The sequence below is a fragment of the Rhyacophila brunnea genome, unplaced genomic scaffold (assembly GCF_057557595.1).
Source record: "Rhyacophila brunnea isolate RB1 unplaced genomic scaffold, BYU_Rbru_1.0 scaffold_23, whole genome shotgun sequence".
NCBI classification, from domain to species: Eukaryota; Metazoa; Arthropoda; class Insecta; order Trichoptera; family Rhyacophilidae; genus Rhyacophila; species Rhyacophila brunnea.
The window spans coordinates 27,940,738-27,953,148 of NW_028232893.1; the positions used below are offsets into that span (position 1 = coordinate 27,940,738).

The window sequence follows — 12,411 nt, forward strand, 5'->3', positions numbered from 1 at the left end:
ATTAATGGCAACCAATCTAACATCTATCAGTAAAATATAAAAATTGTAGGATTAACAAATACTCTGTTGAATTTAGAATATTGTTATGTTCCATGTTTGAGGTGAGTTTGCTGATATTCATTTTTTTTACACAGCGACTATTAACACTCCCGTTACTATAATGTCACCTTAGGTTACCCAGCCCATTAAACTGCAAATATTTCAGTTAATTTTCACTTTGTCATCTTGATATTTTTGCTATTCCTAGAATCATCAATACAGTGAAACCCCGATTCTACAGTTTTCAAGGGACCCTAAAAAAACGATAAACGCAGGATATTATATTTTTTTTTTTTTCCTGAATTTTTTTCAACGTCTTGAATTATTTTCAGTTTCTCAGCTAGAGTTCTAGTATTCTTCACGGGGGGCATTTTAGTTAGGACTTATAAAAATTGGTGACATGAAATGCGAGGCAAGCCTGAGCGCCGAGCGACCTGTGCAAACACAGCGATGCGACTGAAAGGTCTGTATGTTTCATAAACAATTCTACGAAAGCAAAATGAAAAATATTCAACAAAAACGGTCAATCAGGATAATATTTGTGACGGAACCATAATATTTAGACAACAGATCGAGGATAACGATAAATCGGGGAACGGTTAATGCGGGATTATTTAACATTGTTCTAATGAGTGTTTGGCGGGACTTTCAAAAATGAACGATCCGTGCGGGAAAACGATTTATGCGAGAACGGTAGATAGGGGTTCCACTGTATTACATATGATCAAAATGTTATTATTTTCAAATTGATAACATTATCCAGTAAATACATATAATTGATAGATATCTGATCATAGATAGCTGTCATAAATTATAAATGCAGATTGCATACAGAGCATCGCATTCAATTACGAACAAAAGAGATGGATCTATAAGAAGTATATGCGACAAAGATAGACATACTCAGTTGTGAGAAATGAAGATCAGGGGCCTTATGTTAGAACTTGCGAGTTGAAGTCGCCCGGTCGACATGACGTCATATGACATCATTGTGACGTACTACCGGAGTGATAATAGCATTCGAGAAATTAACGGTACTAAAATACTGGCGTTATCCATTGTCCCCATACACAAATAGGTGTTTCAGCATAATAAAATCTATGGTGAGCAGTGTGCGTTGGGCGGCTTGCTTCGAGCATGTATTGGCTTACGTCACAATTACGTCATGTCGTCGGGTGACTTCATATCACCAGTTATAACATAGGCCTGCAGGCGTGAGATGAAGATAGTATTATGACTTGTTAGCTGTAAGAATGTATAGAAATACTCATAATGATTACAATTAAGTTTTGATAGATTTTTTATCATTTTATACATTAAACAAACAGCAAATATCACTATCATCAGGGGCGCGACAACCCAGTGTGGGTCCTGGCCTCCTCTAACAGCTCCCTCCACCTGTCCCTATCCAGTGTGGCCGCTTTCCAATTTGGTACCCCCAGAATACGGCAGTCACTGGCAGCTCCATCCAACCAGCGGATCTTTAGCCTGCGTCTTCTTCTATGATTCTGGATTGCTGGACATCACTCTCTTTGCCGGTTCATTGTCATTGTGCACATGACCTAGCCATCGCAGTCTCCCAATCTTAATTGATTGAACTGCGCTGCAATCTTCGTACAGCCCGTAGAGCTCAGCATTATATCTTCTCCTCCAATTGGTGCCGTCCCTGATCGGTCCATATATACGGCGGAGCAATTTTCTTTCAAAGATGTTCAGGGCTCGTTCATTTCGCAGAGTTAATGTCCAGGTTTCCGATGCGTAGGTGAGCACTGGCTTTACAAGTGTCTTGTAAAGAGTGCTTTTAGTTCGGAGAGATAGTATGCGGGACTTAAAATGTCTTAACAGGCCAAAGTAGCATTTATTCGCAGACATGATTCTCTTGTTGACAAACAGCAAATAATGATGATCAAACCTAATTAGACACATTTATGTTACCAAAATATGCATTTACCTTTTACCTACTGTCATATTTATTATCAATCTTATACGGTAACCCAAGGTGACATCACGGAAACGGACGGAATATATTAGCATCGTAAAGGGAAGGTTATTATTTTTATTTTTTCTCACACATTTAATTTTTACCTATTTCATAAACAAATAAGTAGGACTGACAAAGTTTAGTGTGCACTATTTATGTCAGATCTCAACAGCCTACATACACCCTTTGCCACTGGAGACTGGAGATGGTTGATGGAATTTGAATTTAATTAAAAATATATCTAAGTTTTGTAGTTTTCTATTTGAATCATTTTTCGCGATAAGGGTTTCGTCTTTCGGCATCTTCCATTCCCATCTTCAGTGGGGTTACATGTAAACTGTACGTAAAACATTTCACCGTAACACAGTTCGCCGTGAGCTTTCTTATTTGGAAGAGATGACCGCATATATTATATGGTCTCCAATTTTATTAGATTCAATATGAATATTAATTCAATTTTCATGGCTGTTTTTGGCAAAATTCATGAATTCAAGAATGAAAACCTAACCTAACCTAACAAATAATCCAGTATATCGGCTATTCTCAAAATTTGTTTACTGCTGGCTTCCTGTAAAGTGTAAAGAATTTTATGTCAGTACTATACGATCCTAAAGAGGTTGGACAGTCTTTAACTTGTTGACCGCGGAGCACTTAATTGTTATTTAATTACCACATTTAAATATCATGCTAATTATATCGAATGGCCAATTAATACATTGGACGGTAAAGACGCGCCTAGCGCGTAACGATTAGGTGGCCATTAGATATAATGAGGGCACAACAGGTGTGCCGTCCGCGTGAAAAGGATTAAGATACGGCCATATATTTCCGTTACAACATTTCACGGTGAAGTGTGATACAGCGAAATGCATAGGTACAAGTGTCTGGACACGCTTCAATGATGCTCGAAGATGCCGAAGGACGAAACTAGGGATGCAAAAAACGATGATCCAAACGGAAAGGTACAAATCTTTGATCATCTAGAATTAAAGTTAACATAAATATGATAATGTTATAAACAATAATATTGTTGACATAGGTAGCTAATTTTTTCTGGAATCTAATCTTCACCAGCTGGAATGGCGTCTTCTAATCTTCGGACGTATTTCACTCTCAACTCGGTCACCGGATCACCTTTTAATTGATCCTAAAATATTAAAAAAAGTTGCATATTATTTCAAGACGTTGAAGAAAGCCTTCAATAGGAGACAGCCTAAATATATGAAAGTAAAACTGAAAAGACGCTACAAGTTGCAAATCATTTTGCATTGCAGATTTTTAAAGTAATTAATGATGGTTAAGAATACATTCTATAATAGTCAAGTATAATATCATAATTATTGTAGATATTTCATAGATAAAGAATATTCTTTACCTATTATGGTTTGGTTTAGGCAGGGTTTAATCGAATTTTAAAAACCATCTGCAATTTTTATTCTTAGTTCAATGAAAACAAACAAGTATGACTGACAATGTTTAGTGTGCACTACTTATGTCTAACCCACAGCCTACCTCCACCCTTCGCTACTCCTACCTCCACAAAATTAGTTAGCCGTCAAAACAGTCAAAACTGTATGTCGCTCTAAAATTTACCACAGCCAAAATAGGTGGTGTTAAAACATAGCACTTATTGTAACAATTACAACTAACTTATTGTAATTGTTACAATAAGTGCTAATACTTCGATACAAACCCACCCTAGATAGCTGCCATAGCGGCTGAATGCAGTCTTGTGTATAGAATAGATGCGCAGAGGGACAATCTACCAGTGTAATAGTGTATCGAAACCCTGCAATTTTTAATCTGATGTTTCCTATTCAATGCTTGCACACCGCCTATCTGTATGCACAAGTAATAGTGATAGACCTTCATCTTGATTATATCACGTGTATTAATGTACAATGAACATAAAACAATATTTACCTGGACAAACCACGCTTGAACTTCCAGTTGGACCATTTCAAGGGCCCCTCGTAACGCCCCGCATAGAAGATTACAGTATTTGAGTCCGCGTATGTCCGTCGGCAACTCAACCCACTCTGATATCGGACACTGCTCCCAGGTTAGAGAGAATTCATCGCCTGCATTACTCCATGATGACACAGATGGTTGCATTCCAAGATATAACCTGGCGACAAGATTAACACACATATTTATATTTAGCTACTTCGGTTACATCAGGGAACTCAGAAATAATGGGAACGGGTAAGCAGAAACAGACAACCGATCTCGTGTAAGGAAGAATACGGAATAAATTGAAAAACACGTGTCAAAAATACGTTATACCTACGTCGAATACTGAAAACTGCTCTCGGTTTATGCATTTACGCACATTTAATATTGGTGTAATACACACACCATTGCACGTGCATATTGTGTGGGTCACTCACACATTCAAAACCCTGCATAAACATGTGGCGTATTGAACATAGCCTATTGGTATTCTATCTATTATCTGTTCTGTGACAGAACCACGCCACGCCTCGGATCACTAGCATCCATGCAATCCTTAATCATTACCATATTATACACCACTTTCGGGTAGTGACACCCAAAGCGAAAATTCTCACTTTAGGACCAACCTAAAGTGACTGACATTCATCTGACATCCATTTCCTTAAGTTTTATAAGTGGTTAATTGAAAAAATGGATGCATCGTAGGTTCAGTATACACAGCAACAATCAGTGTTTCATTTCAATTGCTTCATCACAACTCTGCACCAATCAAATTTTTGGTAATTATGCCGCAGATGCCCGCATGAGCTTTTACATTTATTTTTTTCAAAAACAGTTTATCCCACGTACAAATACCTTTTTCTGTCAGCGCTTTTCGATCCAATAATAATTGTTCATTTAAAATTTGATATTTTCATACATTTCGATGCATCATTATCACACACTAAGATTATATTACATTATATAGTACACTCTCAGTAATCAGCCGCTCGATTATCCGACAACTACTATAATCCACCGTTATTTTTACTAGTTGAAAGCACAAAATCAAGCTCTATAATTCGCCGGTATTCGATTGTCAAATTCAGTAGTCTGTCACGTACAAGTACACAACGCAGAGACGGGTTTATTTTGGAAACTTCACCTTTGTAAAACGTACGTTCATCGCGAAGAAAGTAATGTACCAGGGAGGAAAGTGCCCAAGGACCGCATCACAATTATGCCTTGCTCCAATGCAACCGGGACACACAAACTGAAGCTTTCGGTCATAAGGACAACCATGAATCCTAAGCCATTCAAGAATATCTGCCTCACTGAACAACCGGTTGTGTCAAGTGATTTACTGTTTAATATTTAGTTAATAAACTTAGTTTATAAATATGTACAATTTAGTAAATACTTGATTTTGATTATAAATAAAACCGTAATTTGCTAGTACAAATTTCTCAAAAAAAAAAACCATTTTTACGAAATACGTGCTTTAATTTTTACCATATTTTGTATGTATGCACTATAATCCGCCGCTTTCACTAATTGGACACTTGTCTGGTTTTTGGGGTGGCGGATTACTGAGAGAGTACTGTTATTTCAAATTTGAAATTTTCATACATTTCGATGCATCATTATCACACAATAAGATTAATTAGGTTATATGGTAATTGTACCGCAGAGGTGGACACGAGCTTTTGTATATATATTTTTTTTACGAAAATAGTTTATTCTATGTAGACAATTATAACAATTATAATAAATACCTTTTTTCTGTCGGCGCATCGGCTTTTCGATCCAATAATCGTTAATTGAAAATTTTACATTTTCATACATTTTGATACACCATTATCTCAAACTAAGATTTTATATGAGGTAATAATATTAGGTTGTGGTAGGTTAGATTAGGTTTGGTTTGGTCTAAAAAGAAAGTTGTAAAATCGCATGTCCACCTCTGCGGCACATTTACCGGTTATATTAGGTTGGGGTGGGTTAGGTTAGGTTAGTTTGGGTTAGGTCTAAAAAGAAAGTTAACTCATGAGGGCATTTGCGGCACATTTATCAATTTTTTTTAACATACTTAATAACATGAAGAATAATAAGAAAATGAAGGGTGCTTTTTACTGGTTCTCCGTCATCGTAATCTGTCAGTCGCCATTTTGGATTTTAGTTATCTTTTAGTCATCGAATTATAGTACGCGGTCCAAGCCATTATAGTATTTCAGCAAAAATTATAGGACGTGTAGAAAATGAAAGTTTTTTGTTTGTCACATAAACATAAGGGAGAATTCGAGTAATTCCAATGCCCTGCTTTATTATAACACCTCTTACGACCGAAAAATGCTAACACCGGCCGCCGTCATTAACTGTCACGTTAGGTAGTTTTTTAGAGTAAGTATACAACGCAAAACCACGTCCATAGACTAATATCGCACACTAAGATCTTATATTATTTATATTATACACCTAGATTATACTTACTACGTCCCTCGCTTCACGTTATTACGATTCGCTGTGATTGAAGTACGAACATTTTACGGAACTTTATACATCGCAACATATGAACCCCTAACCAAACCAGCGAATTCAATTAATAAATTTTTTCAAAATTGTGGTATTTTTGACGTACTATACTTTTTTTAATAGTACGCGGACAAAAATATAACTTTTCGAATAGTACGCGAACCAAAATGTACTATAATTATAGTTCAGTTGGCAACACTGCGCTCACTGAGATGACAGCGAGCGGTGGCGGAGAGCCAGTAAAAAGACCCAAATGAAGTTACCTGAAACCTTGTTGAATTTTATCAGCAGTTTCTCTTAATTCCATACATCTCCCCGAATTAGTCCTAGCAAGAAAATCTTCAATCAGCCGCACGCCCATGTTGTACCCAATTCTTTCGAGTTGTTTGTTCACATCGTCGATGTTTTCTATGTCCTTTATCATTTGCGCCACTAATGCTCCGTACGTAAGAGTGAGAAGTTCAGAATTCTGTTTAAAATCGGATCAATTTAAATGATTTAAATTAAATAAACAAAAATTAGTAAGACGTACTTAGTACCCTGCTTGAATATTCTTACCACTTTTTTGGCATCTAATCGGGTACTCTTGCGAGACATTGTGAGACTGATATATTACCACTGTCAATAGAAATCTGAATTATGTGAGAAATGGTCTATTAAACAAACTATTTATTTGAATCGTAAAGAATTAATATAAGTAGAGAGCAATGACAGAACTCGTTTCAGTTTGACAGCTGTTCAGTGTTGCCAAGTCAACATTTTAAATTTCAGTAGATTTCATAATAAATATTTACAAGCACAATACCAAAATACATACCAATTATTATTCGAATTTGACTTTGAAGTCCTTGAGATAGGGTTTGCTCTTTCTCCTTCGCGTGAGGTTATATTCTACTTATTTATTTTCCTTTTTCTTGTAGTTGGTCATTCCTTCCTTTTTATTTACTGATCATACCCGCGCGTTCATTTTTTATGTAGGGAGTTTGGACCCCTTTGTCTTCATTCTGGATTTGACTTTCTTATTGTTTACATGTTGCTTCTGATAGTTCATTCTAACTATCAAAAAAAATATCTTGGACGAACGTTAAGTGATCGGTGATTATGGCGCAACATCTGAATGACCGTGAGGAGGATATTCTAAAAGCAATGGACACCAAACGGCGAAGCAGAACTGCTACAGGAGGAAAAGTTCAACGTACGAGCGTCGATTAAGATGCTTATGTTTGAGGTATCCTCGTTACGTACCTTATTTCAGCAGGGGGGCCGGCAACGAGGAGTGGCACAATGCCCAAAAAACAATTCATGGCGGCTCCTACGGTCGTAGAGTTAGGTCTAAATGACAAGTTGCGTCGGTGCGACCACTCGTCATCAGCTAACCATCTGACGGAGAGGACCATCGCGGCCCTCCAGAATGCGATGTTTTCCAACGGGACAGCTTCTGGAAGGGTATGCAATGGTTAGTGGATTGGGCAACCAATCCTCAAAACATCATAACAGCGATGGGTCTGTACCAAAAAATCGAAGAGGGTTTTGGGGACAACGCATAATAAAATTTGCGAGAACATGACTCAGATCCTTACCGGAAGGATACCTTCGCTCGGGAGGCACTATCAAGGATTCCTCCGAGCTCAGAGTCCCGGAAGGCCCTCGAACTCACATTATGGCCGGGGTACTCCCAAGGGGCGACGTCCTGTGGGAAGGGAGTGCTCCATCGGAGGTACGGGCTCCACCAGGGATCCGTACTCTAAGCGGAGGTGACCGCATCTGGACGACCAACAACATTGGGGGCCGCCTAAGAGACTTCGGGGAGTCTGGATGGCGTATTTCCCCCCCCCCCCCAACATTGGTAAAAATAATAGCCGTAGCCCGCATACCTTTTGTGCGGACACCACCATTGGTAAGTGCTTCTTTACTTTTACGGAAAGAATTTCAAACGCAACAATCAGCAGAGGTCACTCTCGAGATCGAGGACTTAAAGAACTCAGGGGTTCTAGAAGAAGCGGATCTAACCCTCAGTTTTCTCTCAACCCTGTTTCTGATCAAGAGACAAGACGGGACCCTATGCCCTGTTTTCAACCAAAAGCGTTTGAATGCGTTCCTACAGCCAAAGCCATTCAAACTAATTCACCATTACGAGGTTCCAGCCGTCTTACAAACAAAACTGGCTAGTAATCATAAATCTAAGCCAGGCGTACCTCCAGTTACCCATGACTTCTCAACATCATCGATTCGTTCGACTAACCTACCAAGGGGAGCTCCTACAATTCACGTGTCTCCCGTTCGTGCTGTCAGCCGCTCCGATTATATTTGTATCCCTGACCAATTGGGTCGCCGAACGCCTACGAAAGAATAGCTGAGAATATTCACTTACCAGACGAATCTGGTATCTGACCGAGAAGATCTGAACCTAAGCCAACAATACGGGTTCCTGGACATCATGTGGGACAAACACAGCAAGCGGAGGTTTCTGTCGCCGGAGAAGTGTGTAGCACTTCGTCACCATCTGCTAATGCAGGTACAAAAAGGCAGTTGGTCCCTCAGACAGGCACATGTTCAATCTCTTCTGGGGCGACTCAACTTCGCATCCTACCTTCACGAGAAAGGTTGCATTGCCGACGGCTACAAAGCTCCAGTCATCAATATTGTCGAGGTCCCATTCTCGTCAATAGGCGACAATCCCACCACAGGCCTAACAGGACATCATGTGGTAGCTCCAGGTGATAGACTCCTCAGAGTTGATACACAGAACGACATTCAATCACTCCTGACGACAGACGCAGCCGACACAGGCTAGGGAGCCCAACTGAATGAACACCACCTATAAGGTACGTGGGAACAAGACCAGTTAGCATGGCTTGGCATTCCAACAGGAAGGAAATGTTTGCAATTCAATCTCGGGTACAAGCAATCATAGGATCAGATCTGCTTCTGCAGACAGACAACAAATACATCAACAATGAGGGAGGCACGAAATCTGTCACCCTCCCAAACCTATGCCGACAGATATTAGTATTTACCAGTCGAGCCAATATCACGTTTACTGCACAATACTTCCGCATAAATTACAACTGCGTGGCAGATCATCTCTCCCGCAGACAACTCATTCCCGAATGGCACCAGCATCAACACCGCAACCACCCCCCTGTTTCAAAGATGTGGTGTTCCCGAGGTGGATTTATTCGCAAGCGAAACAGCACATGTCGTTGCAACATACGTCTCACGAGACGTTGCAGACAGTGGCGCGCTGTTTCACGACGCCTTCAGCCGAGTATAGGACTTCAGACTGGCGTGGATATTTCCCCCACCAAACTTACTTCCACGAGTCATAGCGCACCTGAACTCAGCAAAAGGGAAGTACTTACTAGAGTGGCACCGAGCTGGAAACAATGCTTTTGGGGAGTGGACTTACGAAAAAGGGCGATAGTACCCACCTCCTTATACAATACCTCACCTACATACCACACTTGTAGGTACTATCACTCCCCTCCATTTTGGTATGTGAATTTCTCAACTGTCACTTTGTGTTTTGGTTTCTTTTTTATCGTCTGTATTTGGGATGAAGGTGGATAATTAAGGCACCGGAATTGTGAAGGAAAACGGCGAGTTTATTTACGTTTATTATACTATATGGTTACATTTTTTAATAATTTAATTCTACGGAGGGCGAAATGTACGCGTTTGCGATTTTGCTGCTTGTCGCGATTTGCGCGCCATCTTGAAAAATCATTCCCAACGGTTTTTTTTCTTGGGCGACGTTGCATATCTCCAACGGTCAAAGACAATGTTGCCGGCTCGGCTCTGTTATTATTATTTATTTTCGTAATCAGCGCTTTATTATTTGCTGGCTTCGATACCGATTCGGGCCTCTTCAGATACACAAAGACATCCCCAAATGGGGACCATACGGGGGTGTCACAGTACGGAGACCAACCGTCCACCTCCAAGGACCCAGGACCTGTCCCTTTAACTATGGGTAATTTTGGGTGGGGTGAAATAACATCAAATTGAATGGTGGAAGAAAGGGCACTTTTTACTTCCAGATGGCGGCCTTCGACTCTAAAAACTTACAAACCAGCTTGGAACAAATGGAAGACAATGACATGGGTAAAACAAACCTAATGGATTATAATAGCCCTCAACCAATGGAATTGGCCAGATACCTTGGCTACTTGCACAACACGGAGGGTTTGTCGTACAACACCATCCTGGTGCATAAGGCAGCCATAGCCACATTTTGCAAACCGATGATCATTGTAGATATCAGCATCAACGTGGTAGTATTTTTCGGTTATAATTTCGGTACATAAAACCAAACCCGTTTGGGATCCAGGACGAGTGGTACCTTGATCATCTTTAGGCCATCCTCCCACGGCGCAACTGAAATCTGATGGAACTGGTTTGTGAAGGAACTCATAAACTGACCAATGTGATGCTTCGCACACGGCGCTACTGAAACCCAGTTGAAATAATAATCACATAACCTCAAACTATCAAACTGGACTGTCAGCTGTGTTGTACAAAAACTGACAATACGAGCGCTGCAGCGTTTACAATTATGTTATTTTAATTTTCCGATTAATATTTACTTTTGACGTCTCTGGTTGTTTTGGTTTTATATGACGCTAGCGGCTTTACGAAGTGCTACCAATTTTGGTAAAAAAATATGATTTTTCACCGAAATCTAATGATGTTGGTACTACTGTTTTACGGTGACTGGAAACTTCAGAGACCGCACGACTAGCATGTCGCATCTCTTCGCGACCGTTTTGAAGCTGAGAGATTCCAGTCTCGCCGTCAGCGAGCCGCCATTGAAATACATTAGCTAGATACTGGCTGGAATTTTAGTTTCAGTTTCGACGGACATAAGTTGCGCCGTGGGAGGATGGCCTTAGAAAACAACACCGGTGGAGTACAACCTATACGAAACGTCTCGCAGGACAGCTACTCGGCTGCTTATCGCATCGGGACGAAGGGTTCATGACATCACACTACTCAGTGATAGTAGACAATGAATTGGTGGATAAAGGTGACCACATAATTGTGTGGCCAATGTTTGGCGCAAAGACAGATACCGCCAAGCATCGTCAATCGGAATGGAAGCTAAGCGCTTCCACGTGTCAAAACATCGACTCAGTATTCTGGTTACGGAAACTCGTCTGCATGTCAAACCCAAGGAGAGAGGAAGGTGGGGATATTTCGGAATTATTTATATCTTCAAGAGTACCACCAAAACCAGCCACCAGGATATTTATAGGGAATTGGATAAGGTCAGTATTGTTGGAAACAGGGGTATAAGAACCACCAGGCAGTGTCCGCTCAGTGGTGGCTTCCTTAAACTGTAAATATACCCAATAGATGACATCTTAAAGAGAGGTAACTGGCGTAGTGAGTCGAAATTTTACGACAACTACCAGACACACCACCATCAGAAGGGGAGAAGAACCATTAACTTCTCTATTCAACCATATAAATTGAAAGTCAGGGTAGTCTATACCGCGTCAATGAATCATTGTCACATACAGGAATTTGGCATACCCAATACCAGGTGATAACAAACAGATATCTCAAGGACTTCAAAGTCAAATTCAAATAATGAAAGGAGTTTTACCTACCAATAAAACTCTTATTATTCATGTTGACTTTGAAGTCCAGGTAACTTCTACCTGGTTCCTTGAGCCATATCATAATGAAGACAAAGGGGTCCCAAACTCCCTACATAAAAAAATGAACGCGTGGGTATGACCAGTAAATAAAAAGGAAGGAATGACCAACGACAGAAAAAAGGAAAATAAATTAGTAACCTCACGCGAAGAAGAAAGAGCAAACCCTATCTCAAGGACTTCAAAGTCAACATGAATAATAAGAGTTTTATTGGTAGGAAAAACTCCTTTCATTATTAATTCTGGACAGTTGAATACTTTAAT

The 12,411-nt window shown here is 39.9% G+C and overlaps 1 protein-coding gene across 1 annotated transcript; it reads right to left on the bottom strand.

The window, feature by feature from the left end:
- Positions 1 to 286: 286 nt before the first annotated feature.
- Positions 287 to 7,230, bottom strand: Bet3 (blocked early in transport 3). The gene is made up of 4 exons (XM_085950541.1): positions 7,046 to 7,230; positions 6,751 to 6,956; positions 3,944 to 4,148; positions 287 to 3,167 (listed from the first exon to the last, which is right to left on the bottom strand). The coding sequence occupies exons 1-4, from the start codon at positions 7,082 to 7,084 to the stop codon at positions 3,081 to 3,083; spliced, it is 537 nt and encodes a 178-aa protein (XP_085806667.1). The 5' UTR covers positions 7,085 to 7,230; the 3' UTR covers positions 287 to 3,080.
- Positions 7,231 to 12,411: the final 5,181 nt, after the last annotated feature.